This window comes from Corvus cornix, chromosome 1, assembly GCF_000738735.6.
Source record: "Corvus cornix cornix isolate S_Up_H32 chromosome 1, ASM73873v5, whole genome shotgun sequence".
Classification (NCBI taxonomy): Eukaryota; Metazoa; Chordata; class Aves; order Passeriformes; family Corvidae; genus Corvus; species Corvus cornix.
In genome coordinates this window covers 41,598,637-41,621,060 of record NC_046332.1, presented here as the reverse complement: position 1 = coordinate 41,621,060, position 22,424 = coordinate 41,598,637, and the positions used below count along the sequence as shown (strand labels likewise).

The 22,424-nt window shown below is 40.5% G+C and overlaps 1 protein-coding gene across 4 annotated transcripts in view; it reads left to right on the top strand.

The window, feature by feature from the left end:
• PDGFD (platelet derived growth factor D) overlaps positions 1–22,424 on the top strand; it is a 146,183-nt gene that overhangs the window by 99,728 nt on the left and 24,031 nt on the right. For all 4 annotated transcript variants that reach the window (XM_039563969.1, XM_039563961.1, XM_039563966.1 and 1 more), the window contains 2 exons: positions 11,087–11,146; positions 16,420–16,621. In XM_039563969.1, the coding sequence (XP_039419903.1) occupies positions 11,087–11,146; positions 16,420–16,621 (262 nt within the window). The remainder of the gene's footprint in view (positions 1–11,086; positions 11,147–16,419; positions 16,622–22,424) is intronic.

Genomic DNA, 22,424 nt, shown 5'->3' with positions numbered 1-22,424 from the left:
TCTCTCCTCACACCACTGTGAGTGACAGAGATAATGGCATTTGTGAGCCCTGGGATTCATTGTTTGCAGGCTTATGGGTAAGTTTGAAAAAGAATTTTATCTTTGAGGAAAGAAAAATGAAAATAACAAAAAAACCCTGAAACTTGAGAAAACAGCTTAGAAAGTATGAGGCTAATTTTTCCACTGCTGTAGGGCAGAATAAAATAAACCACCTTGGGACCGCAAAAATTTATCTCACACCAAGGTCTGGCCAATAAACTTGAAACCAAAAAAAAAATTCTTGAAAGAACCTGGGCACCATGAGGACAAGTAGTCTGACTGCTCTGTGTGGTTTGTGTTGAATGCTGAAGAAGCTGCTAGTGATGGAAATAAGCTGCTGAAAACTTTGCTTTCTCTACACGTAAAGAGAAATTGGGAATGCTGTGTAGGTATGGGAAGCTAAACCAAACACTACAGATGAGCTGAAACTTTTGTGCCTGACTGGAAATGAGATCCTATTTCAGAATGTGCATTGTATTTACATGTGTGTATTAGCTCTGAGCTGCCTGTCCTCTCAGCAGGCGCGGTGTACACAAAGTCTTGTGTGCTTATCTTACGCTGATGGTTAGGAAAGAACCTGGACGTATCAGTCATGTTCTTATTCAGGCCTTCCACCTCTTTTTGCATATGCATGAGTTTATACAGAAAAATTGGCATTATTAAACTCTGAAGAGAGACCAAAAAAACCAACTCAGAGGAGATAATGTAAGGCAGCGGAAAATAGGACACTCTGCTCTCTATACACATAATTTATCTCCATCAGAAATATGTGAAAGTAAACACTGTTTTCCCACCTTAGCAGCAACTTTGTCTGCTGACAGTGCTAGCTCAGTGCTGGTTCAGGTACATTTTCCAGGTGCATTAAGGGATAGATTAAAAGCAGAGACAACAAGCTTGTAATATCACCTGCTGAAATCTGGAGTCTTGCATGGGTGCTGGCCTACTGCTGGTGCAGTGGCTGCCCAGGAGGGCTGGTATTCCTGGACAGGGATGAACAGGGTGGCCAGGAGGACTGTACTAAAAACCAGCAGTGGAAACTAAACACAGCAGTGTGTTTGGTACTTTAAAAATGCTGTCTGGTGTTCAGGAAAGACTCAGAGTTTTTGAACCACAGAGCAAAGTGTCTCTGCCAGAGTGTGTGAGAGCACTCTCCCTGTGTTTTCTCCTCATAAGCCTGCATTGCTGATGGTGGTGGGCTGCCAAAAAATCTGGCCTGCGCAGACCAGCATTGCAAGGCCAGGATGGCAGGGGTTTGGTGTCAGCTTGGTGTCTCCATAGATGGGGTATGTACCTACTTCCTGCAATTTTATCAATACTGATACCACACCCACATAGGTTAAACCTGGCTTTGCCTGTTATCTGGAGAATACCATCGTCAGTTTCCAGAAGAGCTGCTTGCACACACAAACATCACGTTTTTTCTGACCATAACCCTGTTCTGCATTCATGGGAAGGTAGTGAAGACATGCAAATGCTCACACAAGCCTGCCAGTGAGGAGAGGCCCCACCTGTGCCTGTGGCCCCCTGGGAGGTGGTAATTTGTGGTCATGTGGCATCCTCTTGGTGATTTGTGGTAGTGGGTGTCCCCTTGGTATGGGGAGAGCATCTCCTTGTGCCCTGGGGAAGATCTGTTTGTGCAGGTGTAAGTCACCCTCCATGCTGTGCCGCTGTGTCACATTTCAGAACAATTTCTTGGGGTTTTATCTTTGTTCCATAAAGGCTCTTGGTACCAGTTCCTTTCTGAGTCCATGTGTGCCATCAGATGGAGTTTATGGCTTGTACCTTTTTCTCCACTTACATTCTTTTAAGTGAAAGCTTGTTTTTCTTACCTGCCACTGCTTCTGACCTCTGGTAGTCCTACCATATTTCTTTGTATTAAATGATGTTTACAACTTCTTTTTATTTTTTTTCCAGCTTCAATTCTCTGTGACATTTTCCAGGTCATTAGTATAAAACTGAATTAAACTGCTTGTCTTGATTTTCACTGCTTGAAAATATTTAGCCTATTATAATTCTACAGCCATCCTTAGTCTATTTGGTTATGCTTGTATTTAGTCAGAATTCAAATAAAATAAGTCATGCACTAATCGTGGCCCAGTACACACCTTTCTGGTCCTGAGATTATGGCCTCAGTTTGGTGTTTAGAAGGATTTTCAAGGCCATTTTTTGGTAAGCTGTTCCCAAAACTGATAACATCGTTTAGTTAGATTGTTTACAGAAAGGTGGCAAATGTGTTTTTTACCTGGTCTTTATTCATGGTGTCACTTACAATTGGTGTTTGTAAAATAATGCATAAGAGAAATGAGAAGCATAACTGCTCCTAAGGTACTTGTATTTAGCTTTAACAGCAGTGGTGTTTCTGAGGAGTAGATCTGGGTCTGGAAGTTCAGTTGGAATACTTTGGTTTTTTCCTTAATTTAGCTGTTCGATGAAATTCAAGTTAAACTATATCCCCAATAAGCAGTATCCTGTGCTGTGTGCAGTAAATCGACTGCTTTTGATCACATCAAAAACCTGGAAAAGCGAAGAGAAAATGGTTCTTTTGTTCTTCAAAGATTAGGTATCCTTGCTATTTTTATGATTATTGAACATCTTAGAAAGCTTGGATAGCAGTCTTTTTTTGTTGTCCTAGAAAATGCAATGCCTTCCAGTCAAAGCAGGAGGGTGAACAAATTGCTTTGTTTTGCATTATCTGTGAAACACAACACATGCTCCTGCTGCATGCTTACTGCAGAATTAAACAGCATCCTCTGTCAGAGAGCTCAAAAACAAATGGATCCTTCCCAAAAAATCAATAGGCTGGGATTGCTGCTAGGGTAGCTAATATCCCTTACCAGTACCCTTCTACATTGTGTCCTCAGCTTTAGAATTAAATTTGCTTAGCTGCATTAGAGTTTTTCGTTATTACTATTATTGCTTCCATGTTTCTCCCAAATCACGTCTGAAAATCTAAATGTGCATGTCGGAGCACTTAGCAGATTCTCCTGGTAGAACAATGGAAAACTTGGAATATTAAATTAAATTACACTGTATTTGTTAATATTTTTTTTCTCTGATTATGGACCGTGTTTAAATCTATAAAGTATGTGTAGAACTCAAGTGGAAAGAAGTCAGAAAATTAATACCTTGTTCCTAGGAGGTTTTCTCTCAATAATATTTTTCCTTCTATCCCTAGTACTGGGGCCTTTCAGTACATTCCCATTTGGTATGAGTCACACCAAGAAGGAGGACCTGAAATAACCAGCTGTCACTGCCTTCTGTTAACTCTGAAAGAGTTTTTTGCCCACCTGGACACTGCCGGGCAAGTGAAGTATCAGCTTCTTCAGTTTTGCTCAGGGCAGAGTCACCTATTACCAGGGAGGCTGCTTCCAAAACCCTGCCAGTCAGCATGGCAGAAGTTCACCGAAGTCCTCACAAGGGCACTAGACACTGACCTGACAGCAAGTTTTTGGCCCATGGGATCACGCTTCCCAAGCTCTTTTCCACCTGACAGCCCTGGACACCACTTTGATGTGCAGCATCACCCTGATCAGGACCCCTCTGGATGTTTGTTCCCCGCTGCCCTGGCAGAGCCAGCATGGGGTATCACAGGGGGACCAGAAAGCCCTGCAAAAGGGGATGCCACCATGGCCCAGATGTGCTTAGACATGGACCCAAGGTGAGCAAGGAGCCCAGTTGCCTTCAGAACTCTCCACTGTTGCTGCCAAAGGATGGGCACTGCAGACCGTAAGGCACGAAGAGTCACTTCTGAAAGCAGGTCTCCTTTATACGCAACAGGAGTAGAAAGGGAATAGGGAGCAGATGCAGTGAAAGCTTAACGCACCTGGATTGCATCCCTGGATTGCAGTAAGGTGAGCCAGGGCTCACGTGGAGACGGTGAATGCAGTGGCAGCCTAAAGCATCAATGACAGGAGAGTGGCCAGGGCACCTTCACACTTGTAAGTCCGACCTAGAACGCTTACAGGGCACTTGTCAGTAAAAAAGGTGGTTAAGGATGCAGGAAACCAGAAAAAAACTCCACATCTCTTTATCAAAGAAACTCTTTCCAGACTGAAGGATAGCCTGGAATGGAAGGAAATGCTGTCCAGCAAGTATAGTTGCGCTTCAGAGGAACATCTCACCCAATGTCATGCAGGAAACAGTCCCTTGTGCTGGAGAGGATGGCATGAGGCAGTCAAAGGGAAGGCAGTGTCTTGTAACGCAGAAGGGAGTATCCAGCCAGGGACAGCTCGCTAATGGGAGTTTCTGAAAGATTGGTCTTATGGTCAGTTTTATTTCTGGGACGTCTTAGGACCAAAGTACAACCTGCAGAATAGCATTTTGATGGCTTTTACAGCACACACAGTGCTGAAGTGCATTGCTCGTGAATGGGAAAATCAGAGTATCAGAGAGGCAAGCTGGATGACCTTGAGCAGCACAGAACTGATTTTCAGTGAAATGGAATGGCCCAAAAATGAGCAAAGAGGTCACTCATGTAGAGATTAATAGCAAAAGTATTTGCTGTTAAATGGCATCTCACTGGTTAGTGAAGAGGGGAAAAGAAAATTTCTCAGTGTACTAGGCATGTGACCAATGAGGCTGTAGTTGCATCTTTTCTGGAATACTTTGTACAGTTCTGGTCTCCATGGTACAGAGCGACCACATTTTTCTTGGACTGAGTTCAGGGACAATGGAGGAGAAAGGACATTTCTTACTAAGGGCCAAGACAACTTGGCTTGCTTAGTGTAATAAAACGGATGGTGAGAGGAGATATAACATCTCTTCAGAATTACTGCAGGAAGCAAACTTGGGAGGGGAAGAAAAGGATAAAGCTGGTACTTACATAAGTGGAATAAAGATAAATTTAGCTTAGAAACAGCCAACCAGTCTGAGCTATTTGGAAGAGACAGCCTGGGAGAGCCTTTCAAATTTTGTGTCCTGGTGTTTAATTGCAGAATCAAAATTTGCTATTCAGATAAAAATGGCAAAGGAGGAATTGCAGAATATTTACAGTGAATGTTAGTTGATTCGTATTTTGTTTACAATTGCTTAACTGCAGTATGCGGCAGATTAGCTATTAGCAAATCCCTTGTACATGGAGATATGAGGACTCTGTGATAAATGGAAAAAATAAAGGTAATGCACAATTTGCACAGCATGGTAATGAAGTCCTGCACACTTTCTTGTGGGTATGTGTAGCAAACAGGATGCTCATGGGCATAATAGTGCCAGATGACATCTGATTTTTCAAAGGCATAACTATTGTCTCATTTGAACAAGTACTATGTGACCTTTTAGGCAGATCATTTAAGTCAGTGTCTTGGACATTCTTCCAGTATGCACCCAGCAATGCCTATTTCCAGAGCTAGGTGAAGGATGAAGAGGAGTATTGATGAAACATAACTGTTATTAAATATATTCTTCTGCTTCATTTTTACTTCAGCTTTTCATAAATAAGTGCAACAAACTGCAGTTAACCTAAGTCATTATTACAGCCTTAAACTTTTAAAATTTTAAGTATCTTATCTTTCCTGTTCATTTATAGCTAGTAAATGTGTCAGAAAAAATCAGGAGGGATTTTATATGTCGCCTTGCACTAGTATTAACTTCACTGATAAGGTTGTGGCTACTGATATGTAGTGGCAACTGGGCTTCAGAAACTCAATTTATGTCTTTCTTAGGGGGTAGGAATCACACTACTACATTTGAGATCAGACAGTTTGGTGGCCGGCTGACCTTTTTTTACTGACTTTAAAATACTGTTGTCATGGATGGCCTGCCTTTATGGGACTGCATCAGAAAATAGAGAAGACAATTCAGTATGATTAAAGTTATTTGTTAATTTCTTAGCTGTTTCAGTAATAGCTGGCATTAGTGGTAAAATTTGCTCGTACTTCCAGTTTGGATATTGCTGCCTCCACATCTCAGCTACCTGAATTCGTTAATGCTTGCACTGCCAAATGAAAGACATTGGTAATAGGCTCTTTTAGCAGAGTATAGATTATTATCTGGAGAGACAAGGTCAAGTCACGTCTAACCTTCTTGAAGGACACTGGCCTCCACTGATTGTTTCATTACAAGGCATCATTCCCAGATTACGAACCATCATTGTTGCACACTTTCCAAATTCAGTAATCTTTATTTTAACATCTGGTCACCAGAGCTGAACAGAGCAGTGGTTTGACCATTACTGTAAGAAAAATGCAGCCTCTGGCTTCCTAGTGAGTAGTCTGCTGTAGGTATCTTTCAGCATCCTTAGTAGAAGTGTTAATAAATACTATTCTGATACCAAATTAAAACCTAGCAATGTGACAAAATGAAAGTATGGTGCAAGAAAAAGATATTTCAAAGGGTAAATCTATATGCTTATATTTATAGAAATTGGAGTGTACTAAAATGCTACATGAGAAATTAAATTTAATCAGTTGAAGTGTACAACCTTGAGTATGTATCACAGCATTTTTTTGAATGGAACTGTGATTTTTCTTTTGCCTCTAACTTACATAGCACCATTTCTGTTATACGGCATATTCTGAGTTTGGAGTTTATTTGCTTGAAATCTGTGTCACTTTGTATAGGAAATGTAATGCCTATAAATTTAATTGTTAGCGAAAATATAGATACTATTGCTTGTGGCAGAAAAAAAAAGAAGGAAAGATTTACAGGTGGTTATAATTTGTTATTACTATATACAAATACAAGTTTATCTGCTTATCAGCTACCTGTCTGCACATAACTGAATGCAATAGATACATGTTGACCGTTGTTCAACAATGGGTACAATTGAGTTTCTGTTTATTAATCTAAATGTTAGGATAATTTTGTCTCTTTTTTCTTTGAGATCTACCCTAATTTTTCCTTAGAGACCTTCTTCCATTGTCCTTTGTCCCTAATTCTTACATTCCAGGGAGGGCTCACAACTTCTTTTTGGTTTTGTACTGGACCTCTTTGAACATGCCCCATTTCACCCATGATTCGTTTGTGCAGGATCTACTGTGTTCTTCAGTGGATCTCTTAGTCCCATTCTTCTGTAAATTTCTGGAAAACACTTCTCTTTCGGATCATTTATAGTCTAAATACCACAAATGGGGTGACAACAGGCAGAGCCCAACACTTCAGCTTCTCTGCCTTAATTTTTTCTTAGTTTACTTCATTCTTTCCCTTTCTCATGCTTACTTTCCCCAAGATCATGCCTGCATTTTGACCCTTTCTCCCTCACTTCTCCTCTGAGTAGAAGGGCACAGTAGAGAAGGTGGCTCCTTTAGGACAGGACCTTATTGAACCAGCAGGCCCTAAGCATCAGTCAGGGGTGCTGCCTGGACTCTTCTTAATCGCAACTCTTTTGAGAACCTTTCCCACACACTGAAGTGGAGAGCATCACCTCAGCTTTCATTAGCAATATTTTGTAGTTGTTTTGTCAGATAAACAATTTTTTACCAAATCTAATCCAATCACCCTATAAACCTACAGATTAAGAAAAAGAGTGGAGAGAGAAGCTTACAGAGATATGGGGCTTCTTTGCACTGGAGAGAGCTGTCAGTGTCCTGTGCCAGTCCTGTGGTGGTTATTGCCTATCCCAGGCATACTTCCTCACAGTAGTCATGCACCAAGATGGCAAAAAACTAACCTACAGTGATAACCTATGTGAAGAAGTGAAGAATCACAGTGCTTCTTGCTTTTAATTTGAGGACCAGGCAGTAACTCAGCATAGCTGGGAGGACTCACATGTTTTGCCACGTGGGTGGTACAACAAAGTGAGTCATGACAACATGCTTCTTCTCAAACTGGTGAGCTTCCCAGCCACATCCCAGAGGTTTTCCTGATGCCTCTCTGTTCCTACTGACCCTGCCAAGCCCCATGGCTTCAACACAGCAGAGCCTGTGCTGCTGCAGGTCATGGACCCCCAGGCTGCAAATCATCTTCCTCAGAAACCAGTGCTATCTGGCTATGCAATCACATGGATCATTAATAGCTGTGATTTTGCATCATGGTCTCCACTTGTGAAAGTCCTGGGTGAAACACGGATTATTCCCTGCAACTCCTTGTCACTTATTGGTGATCAGTGGTGGGAGACAGGCTATAAAGTCAGTCTGCAAAGGAGAGAGTAGCTTTTCTTTGTCTGAAACAGAGCCAAGAACAATATATCAATGTCCATACATATTTAACTCAGAGGACTGATTCAGGATTTGTCTTGCTGAGGTGTAGTTTTGGAAGTTGATGCTTGGAAGTCATTTTTCTTCACTAAATGTAGCTGCTATCAGAAGGTGATTGGTAGTCCTGTTGTTTTGCCTGTATTTTTGCTGCTTGTAGAACAGCTTATTCAATGCTTTCCTGAAGTCTCTGGTAAAATTTATATGTTACCATGACAAAAATACAAAAATTGAAACACTGTTGTCAAGGTGATGTATCCAAATTATTTCCACCTTGTTGTTCAGGATTCAGTTATAAAAGATGTGAAAATTTTGGTGTTTTTTTAAATGTTTTAACTAAAAGTTCTAATATGTTTTTAAGTAATGAAGAAACAACAGCCAAAGAACAGCCAAAGCAATCATAGACGAATTCACATGAACGAGGTAGTACGAATTGAATAGATAGCACTGAAAATAGATTTGTCCTTCAGCCTCTGCTAGGGGCAATGGTGAGAAAGTAGGAGAGGGTTTTGTAATGATGAGAACCACTTTGATATTATTATTTGAAATAGCTGCAAGCAGAAGCCGTAGATAATAATAATTTCCAAACTGTAGAGGTTGAAAGCACCAAGGAGCCAAGAATGACTGCAGCTGCCTTGAGTGGTAGTGGAACAAAGCCATAGAGTTGTGAATAGTTTATGCAGATTGAATATAATCAGAGTCAAAATGTGCAGTCATCAGGTTTGGGATCCAAGAAGCAGGTGGTACACGTGTTTATATCAGGATTTTGGAGGGGTTTCCTGGCATGAACCAACTCAAAGAATCACAGACTAAAGAAACAGTTTTGATATCCATGTTTAGATAAAACAATTGGACCATCCCTTTGAACACAAGACTACAGTCTTCTCAAAACATCCAGTGAAGCAAATTGTTTCTGTTTTAAAATAATGCTTTAGAACTCAGTGCCACTTTTTTTCCTGGAAGTGCTAAATAGAAGCTAATGACAGAGAGGAAATTATTTCCAAGTTTTGCAACTGGCAGCCTTTACCAGAGGATTCATGAACTTTTCAAATACATTTTTATTTAATTTAAATTGTGGCTTGTCAAGAACTGGGCAACCAAATGTGTAGACAGTGTGGCCAAGGTAGGCATATTCAGAATTATATATGACCTGATTATAGCATTTGCAGATTTCTTTACTGTTTTTAAGAAAAAAAATCTGCATTAAAAATTTCACCAGTGTTTTGCTTCTGTATTCTTAGCAGAAAATGATCACATAATTATTAATGTTTTAATTGCCGTGCAGCTTCAGTGGTCTCTTAGTGATGGGGTTTCTTAATTTCTGCTAATCTTAAATACTGAAGAAGAAGAAACAGTAACAGTATTGAATAAACAATCTTGTGACTTTTGAGGCATTTAAATATTTTTCTATAGCAAATGAAAAACATTAAAAAGCCAAGTATATTGATTCTGGATCTGAAAGCAGCTCTGTTCCTTCTTGAATAAAGAAAAATTTTATTGGTGAATTAGCAGATTATGAGATCAATTTTCTGTTTTCCATTCCTAAGAAATAATTTAATATATGCATATATGTATGGTCCAATCCAGGATCAAGTCTAGGAAGCATCAGCTGTGCAGTTTCCCTTCCATTTTCTCTTTCCCTTGCCAGCTTAAAAAAAGCTTATCAAGTACTGAGTCGCTATGAAATTGTGAGCCAAGGCATTGATCCATCTTCCTTAAACTTTTTCTTTATAAATTATATTATTAGAAATTAAAATCTCGGTATGCTGTCACTTCAGTCCACTTTCCTTACCTGCATATTCATTCTGATCATTAGCTATTCACTGCATGTGTGTGTTTAATAACCATTCTGTAATGCTGCCTTTTTTTTCCATTTTTCACAGTTTAGTTCTTCCAGTTGAAAATGAGTGAAGCTGCCAAAAGATTAAAGAAATGGGTTCTTCTTTATTTAAGTAGTGGTTGTTCATCACTGGTCAGATAAGTGGATTAGAATTTAGGTGACCACATGTCAGCTACAGTTTTGACATCTGTATCTAAGCTCATCCTCCCAAGTTCCCTTTATAGAGATAATGGAGACCAAAAAATGCATTTTTAGGGTGCACTGTCATCCCAAATTAAGCTTCTAAAACAGATCAGATGATTTGCACCCTGGAAATGCCAGGTTTAGTTGACTGTAAATGGAAACAAGACAAACTAGCTTAAATGTTGGCTTTGTAGATGTCCAAAGATCGATGATATGAATCCCATCCCCGTGCTCAAATTAATAATAAATGCCCAGAGATTCTGTGCAATGACACTGTTAATGGGAATGTACAGTGGCTGTGCTTTTTGATGTGAAGGACACAGTGCAGTGATGATCATGTACTGTTCAGCGCAAGCACCAAAAGCAGTACAGTCATGTTAGGACTACTTTTCAAATGGATTAGATTACCCTGCTTTTCACCTTGACTAAGTAGTACCAAGGAATTAGCATGTTCACGTTCTTTCCAACAGATCAGTTTGGCAACTGCATTAATAATCTGACTGTTGAAATAGAAAGATGGTGTTTAATATTTATATTGGCAGATGAATGTAGTATCCTTGACCAGATTAGGTCCTACTATGAAAAGCAGTATATATCAGATTGGTATTATTATTGTTGTTGTTGTTGTTGTTAATAATAACAATAATATTAACAACAATAATAATATTCACCCATTCTTGTTCAAGCAAGCTCACAAGGAGTTTATAAACATTGAAAAGGGAGGAACCTGAATGGAAGTAGCTTTATTTAGGAGTGACTCATGGCAAGGGACTTCTGCCTTAAAAAGAGTTAGAAAAAGTAACAGATGTTGAATGCTGAAACATTTTGTAGAGTCTGTAGTTAATTTAGGATATTGCCGTAATGGTGATTTTTCCTGTGTGGTTTTCCCCCTTAGGATGATTTCCAGCACGCAGCCTCAGAAACCAACTGGGAGTCAGTCACAAGCTCTGTCTCAGTAAGTAATTTCTCACTGTTTTGCCCATGGATGGATTGGTAGGGTGGCTTGAATCCAACTCAATAAAATGGCACTTGCACAGAGAAACCTCTTTCACCTTTGAAAGAGGATGAATAAAGTGTTTATCCAACTCATACTGGAGTGAAACTATGTTTTTAGGGATAAAAGATTCAGGATATGCCATTAGCTGTTGTAAACACACAAGGCAGTCATTGGGAAACATTTCTTGCTTTCAAACTAATCCTGCCAGTATGAAAATACAAGATACAAACTTAAAAATTTTAATCATAGAGTGTCTTTACCTACATGGAAGACTATACATAAAACAGGCTGGCAGGAAAATGTGTCTAGCCTTTCATTGTCAATACTGAGACATTCTTTTTAAGTGTTTCCAATAAAATATTATATATGAAGTCAGATATAGTTACTCTGTATTCAGCAGTGAATTGCAACTTGGAAGAAAAATTAAGGAAAAAAAAAAAAAGAAGAGTAATCCAGTGTGAAATTTTATTTTTTTCTTCATTACATTTGATTCGTGTCATTGGCAAAAAATGTGTCTTCTCTTTTCATTTCCCAGTGCTGGGGAATGGCATAGTAGCATGAGAATTCATAATATGGGCAGTCCTCTTCTGTGTGCTTTGCTGCCTGCTCTGCACCGCGTCACAGCTCTTGTTAACTCCTCTTAAAACACATGAGATGGGGATAAGTGCTTAAAGCAGACTTTACACCAGTGTCTGGAGCATTCATGGAAGAGAGCTTAGTGATAGCACCTTTGCTACAGTAGCTACCAGGAGTATCTGGTGAAGGAACAATAAATAAAATATGGGTAAATTCTACTGATCAGGGTTCAATCAAGGCAGCAAGTAGAGAGAAAATTCTGTGCTGCCAAAATTAGAAGATATTAAGCCAATCACACTTGTGTTTACTCTTGAATTTGCAAATGGCATTTGCCTTTCATGATACAATTCACTGATTGCCTGGAACCAACTGTGCTGAAAGTCTTGAGGAGTGATGTTAGCACGGCTGAGATCTACTGGATGTGCCAAGCAGGAGATGCTAGAGCAGTTTTACTAAAAGATATGAATTCATTTTTCATTCTAATATGGGCTTGGGAAAAAAAAAACAATGTGATGGAATATTTTGTTTAAAAATATGGTAGGCTGATGTTTGAAAAAGTAAGCCTAGGGCTCCCTCATCAGGTAACTATGTAAATCAGACTAAGCATATGGTAAACGCCATGTTAGTTAACATTCTTAACATCATAAAATGCACAATATACCAAACAATAACCCAGTGTCCTTTTCATATTGAAAAATTAAGTTCATCTTTTGCATCCTTTTTTTTTTCTGAAAAATTGTTTTTAATGTGTTCATTACAGCTAAGGAAGTTCAATACAAATATTACAGGTATCAAGCTGATGCCCAAGGTCACATGGGAACCTACAGCTAAACCAGAAGCAGAACCTCAGTTTCATTGGTTTTCCCATGCCATTCCCTATCTAATAAAATATACTTTCTCCAGCACATTGCACATTGCACCCACAAGTCCTTTTTATCCTCAGAGAAAATAAGGTTGGGAGATTGAGCAATTTTTTACAAAGGCACCAAGGAGAATGTCTGAGGACATCCAAGTTCTTCAGGAGAGAAAGATTCAGGGATTCTGTTAAGGTTTTGAGAGGCAGAAGGACAAACTCAGACCTGTCAGTGTTGGACAAGATGACATACAATTCTGCTGATGCTCATGGCAGGTCTAAGTTTCTTCTCTCAAGCCCACAAGTAACCCAAGGACTCATTTTAGGACCTAGACACATTACAGCTCTCAGAATTTTAGAGTGAGAAAATTCTTTCTTCCATGTCTAAGGTCATATTACAGAGTTATATTTTGTTTTGGTTTTTTGTTTGGGTTTTTTTCTCAGAAAGTTAAAACAAATGCTTCTTTCCTTAACCCATCCTGGCAAACCCAGAAAAAAAAAAAAAGAAACAAAATCCACTCCTTGTAAGGTTAGTTTCCATTATATGTAAAGTAATTTTATGAACAACAAAAAAACTGTGATGCACATTGAATTGCCTGTCAGGCTCACAATAGAGATAGGAAAGTGAAAAGAATGAGCGAACAGAAATTAAGGGCAAGAGCACATACCAAAAAAAGATACCTTTGTGTTCCAGTAATTGAAAAATTTATTCAGTGCTTTCAAGAAATGCAGAGGAGGTACATAATATGGAAAATCTTTGCTCTTCATTACTTCTTACATTTCACTCTTCCTCTTGCCCCCTCTTTGGATGTGATCTCAGAAGTCAGATTATGATGAGCACAAACTCTCCTAAAGCCAGCGCCTCATTCTTGGCAGGACAAAAGAGAGGCAGTTGGGTTGGCGGCTTTAAAGTTGCTTTTGGGCCTGTCACATGATGTTGCTGCCAGGAGGCTATCTGAGCTGTTGAAATAATTCCTCTTGATTTGGCTGTCACTGAGAAAGAGTTAAGCTTTCTTCAGTGTTTGAATGAGGCTGCACAAATCTCTTGAGTAGGAGCTTTTATATGAAAAGAAAATGGGGAATCCCAGCTGCCTGTATGAGTGTGAAATGCCCTGCATATTCACAGCCTGACCTCCACTTCTGTAATGAAATGTACAGCTGAACATATGGAATTAAAACCTCTTGCATTGAGTAAGTCACACACCTGTGGCCTGATTTTTATGCTCCTGTTTTTTCAGCATCCTTGCACTCTCTCCATTGCTTTTGAAAGGCAGTCAGGGTCTGATCTTTCCCTGCTGATTGCCATCAGCTCCACCAAGCTCTCCTCAGTAATAAAGTAGCGTTTGGGTGCCTTTTCCTTTTGTAACCTCTGTGCCTGTGTTAGCACACTGCATGACGCTGGCTGCACCACTGCTTTAGATAGCAATGCTGTGTTCACTTTGCTGGTGTGAGCTCTTCCACTCTTGGGACTTCCATCTCTCTGACAGTCTCTATTCCAAGCCACTTTGAAGTCAGGAGAGAGGCTTTGAGGTATGCCTTGCTTTTTAAGGGGTCATGAATTTTTACAGGGCTCTGCACTGTGTCTTAGCACTGCACTAGAGAGGCACTGCAGTCACAAGTGGGCCCTCTGAAACGTCTTAGGGCTATTGGTGGTAAGCAGTAAAGCACACCTATGCTTTCTTGACTGCACTATTGTTTGTGTTTGCTGTTTCTTCTCTTTCTGAATTTTAATAATTTGGACTGTCCATATTTTCAGCAAACATATGCAGGAAAATGTCGAGGATTGTTACTTATGTGATATAGCTTACCATTAGAGACAAGTGTTTAATTTTAAAAGATATATATGCTGTAAAACTATTATAGTAGGAATTGAAGGGCACAATCCTGCAAACGAGTGAGTGAATTTACTCACATGAGTTGACCCTCCCATTACGACCCAACTGAGTGAAGTTAATCACAAAGATTAATAGTTTAACATATGCATTTACTTGGGAGATGAGGCAAAACAAATATTTTGGGAAGCCATTAATTTTAACTGGCATATTTCTGCTGCATTACTTCAGAGCTGGGTTTTAATGAAAGAATTTAGGTTTCTAGGGGTTTCTCCCCAATGTTTTAACTTACAAGACCAAACAATTCTTGTGCTATACTATGCCTGTTGTTGGCCAAAATCATGTATTTTGATTGTGGTCCTTCAGAAAGTAAGAGATCTGCATTAATAGCTTTTCTTATACGTATTTTACATAGTATTTGCATACTATTCGGCCTTGTGCTTGGACAAGGGAAAAAGTGATATCAAGATAGTGAATATTGTGATTCTAAATAAAGAATCTTAAAAATGTTTCAAGTCCTCTCCAATAAAACTGAAATTGCTGCAGTCATTCTTTCAAAGTCAAATTGTGCCAGAAGTTCAGTGGGAGCAGTCAGACAATGGTATTTGGTCCTCCATTTGGTATTATGATATAATTGTGAGGATATTACTATATTGGTCATCCAAATATTCATTGTTACATTGCTGAGATCATAGAATTATAGAATGGCTTGTGTTAGAAGGTTCCTTAGAGATCACCTAGTTTCAAACCCCCTGTAATGGGCAGGGATGCCTTTCATTAGACCAGGCTCCTCACAGCCCCTTCCAACCTGACCGTGAACACTGTCAGGGATGGGGCATCCACAGCCTTTCTCAGCAACCTGTTCCGGTGTCTCACCACCCTCACAGTAAAGAATTTCTTCCTCAAATCTAATCCAGACCTACCTTCTTTCATTTTAAATCCATTCCACCCTGTTTTATCACTACATGCCCTTGTAAAAAGTTTCTCTCCATCTTTCTTGTAGGCTCCCTTCAGACACTGGAAGACCACAGGTCACCCTGATGCCTGTTCTTCTCTAGGCTGAACAATTCCAATTATCTTAGTCTTTTCTCCAGCCCTCTAATCATCTTGGTGTCCCTCCTCTGGACTCTCTCCAACAGGTCCATGTCCTCACGGTGCAGGGGACCCCAGAGCTGGATGCTCTGATCCCTGTGGGGTCTCACCAGAGCAGAGCAGAGGGGCAGAATCCCCTCCCTTGCCCTACTGCCCACTCTGCTTTGGATGTAGCCCAGGACACCACTGGCTTTCCTGGCTGCAAGCACATTGCCAGCTCATATCCAGCCTCTCACCCACCAGCACCCCCAAGATCCAAATATCATGTTTTTTCTGTTTGCTTAATAAGTTGTATTTTTGGTAAAAGAGGCCAATTCAGTGTCAATTCATCAGTGTTTTGTAATACATTTAATTTTGGGGAATAAAGGGCCATTTTTTCAAGTCTCTAACCATGCCAAATTTGTTGTCCAAATTGACCAGAGAAAGACAGTCCAGTGAACTTCTTGCATTTGTCTTTCTGTGCTGTGGTTTCTGATCTGCCTCTTGTGAAATAACCAACAGAGCTGGCATCTCCATTTCTGTGGCCCTGGCCATCAGAGGGCTTTCAAAAGACATTTTCATTACATCTTTGTATACGTGCAAACCATCATTCCCTTTGAGGAGTGCATGTAAATACTGACAGTCCCCCAGTGGCAGTGCTTTTGCTCCTTGCATCTCCTCTGGGATTTGCTTGGGAATTTCTTGGTATCTCTTCTCCTTACAAAAAAAAAAAACACACAAAAAAAGGTAAAAGAAAGTCCTGGCCCAAAGACTTGCAGAGATGGCCTGAAGTAACCATTTCACTCAATAATGAGACAAGTTTCTCAATAACTGTTTTCAGTTGTTTAAAGTGGTGCTGTAATTTATTCCAAGTACACTGAGATGTATGTCACTCTTAGGGGGTATCCTATCCCTCTCCATCAGTGACTGACCCTACGCTCACGGCAGAAGCACTGGATCAGACCATTGCTGCATTTGACACAGTGGAGGATCTGCTCAAACACTTTAACCCAGACTCCTGGCAAGAAGATCTTGAGAATCTTTACACCGACAGTGGGCACCATTATCGAGGCAGGAGCTACCATGACAGGAAGTCCAAAGGTAGGAAAAGACACTATATGCATACTTTGGGGCAAGACTAGGATATTCCTTCACTCCTCATAGAAAAGTCTGTCAGTCAGGTATTATTACATTCTGGTGCTCATGTTCCTGTTGGAGTCACAGGGCAAGGTACCACCTATAAAAACCATGGATGTGTTGTTTAATCCTTAATCAATTTCTAGGTAGAATCTCACTTGAGAAATCAGACTGAAAACTGCCCTTTTTTAGGATAAATTCACAAGTATAAACACAGGTCCACATGTAAAGACAGATGGTTCTCAGCTTTACCCTCTTAAGCATTGCTTTGTGTGTAAAGCATGGGGCTCCTAATTACCTGTGTTATCATCCTTCTTTAAATACCCTGTTTAGGGACTGTTCTCTGTTGAGTGAGGAATAATCACTTTTATCACATTGTGCTTAGGGAAGCATCTGGTGCAGACACCTGTATGTGCAGCTGGTTTTTTTAGGATGTGAATATCTCACTGTTTTTCATTATGTTGGCAGGGAATATTATTATGGTTTAACATCTTCGTCTGTAATTGAGCAAAGCACACATTTCTGGGTTATGTTTCTTGTTTGCTTCTGTTAGTTCAAATCATCCACCAAATGGTAAAGCAAAAGGGCATTTAGCTGGCAGTACAAAGCCATAATGATAAAGAAACAGAGTTGTGCTCTAGGGTAACCATGCACTGAAGGGTCTGATGAAATTGCCCTTCATGTTCAATAGAGATGTAGGAGGTCCGTTAGGATTCTCCAGGATGACAATCACTGTAATTTTCACAGAAGAGCTGAAGTGAAGAATTTTATTTGATTTCTCTTGTTGTCATCTATTTTCAAGTTGTGTATTCACATGCATTCTTCTTTATAACTTTAAAATTATACTTCCCAAATCACAGTTCCAATTCTGTGCAATTTACCATTTATTTCCCCCATTTATTTATTTATATCCCCCCATACATTAAGCATGTGCTAAGGAGGGAGAGAGAATTGTAGTTCCATGTTTGTAACTTACTTATTATTAAATTATGAGGCTGTGCTCTTAAAAGGGATATATAGACTGTATCTGTATTCAGGAAAACTGTCAGGAAGTGTTCCCAGGCCCTGAAATACAGTCACCACGTTGCTAAATTGTCAGCCTGTTTAACCCAGGTCATTGCTGGGTGTGAACCAGGATCTGGCAGAGGCCACCTGCCATTCATGTGTCCACCTTGACTTGGAGAGTAAGAGGTGAATGGTAGGAACGTGGGCTATCACATGGGTGTTGTCCTTTGAGCACAAGAATAACCTCAGGCACATACAGTGTATTAGTAGACACAGTACTGGTGTACGATTTCCAAGACAGGTTGGCTTTCTTTGTTTCTGGGCTCAGCACTTCAAAGGAACCTGCGATAAAGCCCTGAGCTCCCATCCAGCAAAAAGTGAACCCCTTTACTTTGCTCCCTTTTGGCACGTCAAAAATTTCAGGCAACCACAACAACCCTTGTTGCGGAAAAACTTCACCTCAGTGACTTTCAAGGGTGGTTTGATCTCTGGGGGGGGCCTGTAGAACATGATCTCTGTGTCCTTTATTCATCCAGGCTGGATTTGGCACCAATAGATATGTATAAAAAAGAAATAAAGGGCCTGTTCTGTTGTCATGGGTTAGCATAGCTGCGGAAGTGATTTTCTTGCAAAGAGGTGCTTACAAGCTTCCTCTATGACCTGACAGAACCTATCAACTGGCTAGTTTGAATACTGACAATTTTTTAAGCCACTTAAAATTTTCACCACCTCTGTGGTCCACATTTAAGAATGAACAAACCCCAGGAAGCTCTCTCTTGCTTCCTGCCTTGGGACAGGTAACTGGGCTCAGCCTGTACGGGGCCCAGCGGACCCGGCCCAGGCCCTGCTCAGTCCGGGCCGGGTCCAGGCCGGGACCTGCTGGGCCGGATCCGGGCCACCCGCGGCCTCCCCACAGCCTGCTCTGTGCAGACGGCGCGGCCCGGCTTTCTTCCCTCTCTCCAGTGCGGCCGAAGATTCAGCTGAAGCTGCCTGCTGCCCAGCAAAAGATCATGTGACCAATAATGATAAGTGAAATTCCAGCTGCAAGGCCTGGGTGAGATTAACCCTTTTAGTGCTGTAAGTTTCCTCCAGAATAGATGAAGCCTGCAGACATTAAGTAAAGAAGGAAGAGCTGAAACCCTGAGGGAGGAGAAAGAGGAGATGCTTAAAAGCTGAAATTCTGCTGTAAAGCTATGGTGGTGATAGACTATGATATATTAGAGTACCCGTTGTAATTTCATGGAAGCATGGAGGGTGGAGTGTTCAAACTGTACTTGTGAGCAAAAGTACCTGTGCTGGAATAAGCAAATGCTAAAGCAGCTGTAAGTTGATGAGAAGTTTGAAAAGGGAGAGATGGAAGTGATGAGGACTCTTGCTCCAAATTGGAAGGAGAAGGACCTCTGTTCCTAGAGATGCTCCCAGAGATAGTCTTAGAGATGAAGATGATGAGGACCCTTTTTCTCCCAGGGAAGGGGGAGGGCCTCTATTCCTAGAGATGAAGATGCTCCCAGAGATGGGTGAAGAGAACCTTTGTTTCTGAACGGCTCAACCTTAAAATGGTACCCCAGTAGGTCAAGATTGGACCCTCAAAAGCAGTTGTGGGGAAAGCTGTAAGTCGGAGGAAGGGACTCTCACATGCAAGCAGAGAACCAACCCAGGCAGCTGGCTCGCTGTGATACTGAGCCATGAGAGAACTTCTTGTGGAGATGTCTCCATAGCATGAGCAAGAGAGACTCCTGTGCCTAAGTGAACTGAACAAGGTTATTATGGAAGTGGTAAACAGACTGAACATCTCAAGGGTTGTCTTTTTACATTGTCAGTGGGAGAAGGGAGAAAGGTAGGGGGAGAAGAAGTGTTCTGAAGGTGTGGTATGATTTTTTTTTCCCCCTTTCTTTTAGATCTGTTAATAAACTTCTTTATGTTCTTTTAAGTTTTATGCCTGCTTTGTTTTCTCCTAATTCTTATCTCACAGAAGAAAGTAAGTAAGTAATGAGTATTTTGGACCAAAACCACTACGTATGTTTAAAATAGAAGCTGATTACAAACCGGGATCCTGTACTGGTTCTGCTCTCCAGATTTCATTTCATTCTCAGATCATATTTTGCCTAGTATCCCATATTATTTAAATAAACACATGAATATAAAATAGCATTTGATGCTTTATTGATGCTAATTAGGCAGGCTACAGGTATCAGTCTGATCTGGTAGTGCTCAGAAAATTCAGATGCATCAAATTTTCTCCGTTTATTATAAATGTAATTCAGCTTCTTGCTATGCAAGAAGCTAAACGTTTTTCCAGTTACAATTTTATTACTTGATTTATTTTAATAGGATTTTTGGTGGTGGTGGTTGGATACAGGAAAAAGAAGAAAAGTTTGATAACAGTTTTCCTTTTGTCTTCAAACTAAAGGCCAAATTCCCTGACTGTTACCAGCTCTCTAGGCTAAAGTACCTCACCACAATGAAATCTTTTTAAAATTTCAGTTAAGAATTTTTATTTAGTCATAAACTTCTGACAAGATTAAAGGCTTGTTCTTGGATGATGTGAGGAGTAGGGAATAGCTTTAACAAATCCTTAAATTAGAAATGCTTAGTGGCTTTTAAACACAGACAGTGTGGATCTCTGAGGAATGTTTATAGGCACTGGGATAACCTTGCAGCAAAGAGAGCAATAGATTATATCATAATTTATTTCAGATACCTATCTGTTTCTGCTTCCAGCTTGGGTTTTATTTTTTTATCCTAAGTTAGAACAGCCCTGAGGCAGGTAAGAACAATTTTATGTAATCTCTGCCTATCTTTCACAGCATTTTCAGATCATGCCATATAAATGGTATAAATTAATCACTAATAATTTCGCTCCTATACAACCTTCTGCCCTTACCAAACTCTGGCTCAAAATTGAGCTAAAGAGGCAGTACTGCTGAATACTAGTTCTGATAACAGGGATAGGTGATAAATTATATTTAAATGGTATGTTTTCTTAATTTTCCAATTAATAATCTACAAATATCAAGGTCAGGCAAATAAGAAGACAGTATTTTATCGTAGCTGAAACTCACAGAATCAGGGAATAGATGAAGTGGGAGGACACCTCAAGAACTTATATGCTCCTGCCCAAGGCAGGATCATCAATAGAAGGTTGATCATGTCAAGTCAGGTTTTTAATATCTCCAAGAATGAAGGCTGCTCAATCTCTCTGAAACCACTTTCTGAACAAAAGAAAACAAAAAAAGTAATTTTCAACATTTGAATAGGTTTTCCTATATTAAAATTTGTGTCCAGAACCTTTTATCAAAGTAGATTCTGGCTCCATCTTTGCTTCCTCACATCAGTGCTGCATTGATGGACTGAAGGAAACTATATGAGGCTCAACAAGGCCTAGTGCAGGGTCCTAAACTTGGGGTCACAGCAACCCAGGCAGTGCCACAGGCTGGGGGAAGAGTGGCTGGGAAAGACCTGTGGGTGCTGGTCTGTAGCAGCTGAACATGATCCAGCTGTGCCCAGGTGGCCAAGAAGGCCAATGGCATCCTGGCCTGGATCAGCAGTGGTGTGGCCAGCAGGACCAGGGCAGTGACCGTCCCCCGTACTCGGCACTGCTGAGGCCACACCTCCAATCCTGTGTTCAGTTCTGGGCCCCTCACTGCCAGAAAGACATTGAGGGGCTGGAGCGTGTCCAGAGAAGGGCAGCGGAGCTGGGGAAGGGTCTGGAGCACAAGTCCTGTGAGGAGCAGCTGAGGGAGCTGGGGGTGTTTAGCCTGGAGAAAAGGAGGCTTAGGGGGGACTTTATTGCTCTCTACAGCCACCTGAAAGGAGGGTGTAGCACGGTGGAAGTCAGTCTTGTAGCCTTTTCCCAGGCTACAAGTGACAGGACAAGAGGAAACAGCCTCACGTTGTACCAGGGGAGGCTTAGATTGTATATTAGGGAAAAGAATTTCACAGAAAGAGTGGTTAGGCATTGGAATAGACTGCCCAGAAAAAGTGGTGGTCACCGTCCCAGGAAATTTTCAAAAGGTGTGCAGATGTGACATATGGGGATATGGTTTAGAGGTGATTTGGTAGTGCTGGTTTTGTGGTTGTATTTTTGATGTTGGAGGTCTTTTCCAGCCCTAAGGATTCTATGATTTTATGTATTTGTACACATTAATAAATACATAGACAGATCAATCCCTTCCTGCATATCTCTTAAAAGTACCTGAAAGTTGAAGAGTATGTGGATTAAATCTATAGTTACGATAACTCCATTCAGTCTACAGAATCTGATCTCACATCTCTACAATACTGATGCAATTCTATTAAGTGCATTTCTTTCTATTGAAATCAAAATTGCATTTCTATTGAAATTTCTATTGCATTTCTCACTATTGAAGTGAGATTTTGGCATGAGATGTGTCGCACTAATAACCACATGAAGTTTGAAATTTAATTCTATATATGTTCCGCAAGGTTTGCTGTTAACCACTCCAGTGAAAGCTGACTGTAAAATCACAGTGCAACCTGGACTGGCAGAACAGGACAGGAAAGGAAGGGGAAGACGCACATTCAGATTTTCACAATCCTTAAATGAGGGCCCATGTATAAGCTATAAACTATGGTGTACACCTACATGAAAATATGATAGACGTTTCAAATAACCTCAGCAGTTGTAAATATACTTATAAAGGTTTGCTACCAATTGCTGCATTTTGGAAACTCTGAAAGTATGAATATTCAGCCTTATGTTCATCCTAGGCTCTTAGAAAAAAAGCAGGTCATACCAAAG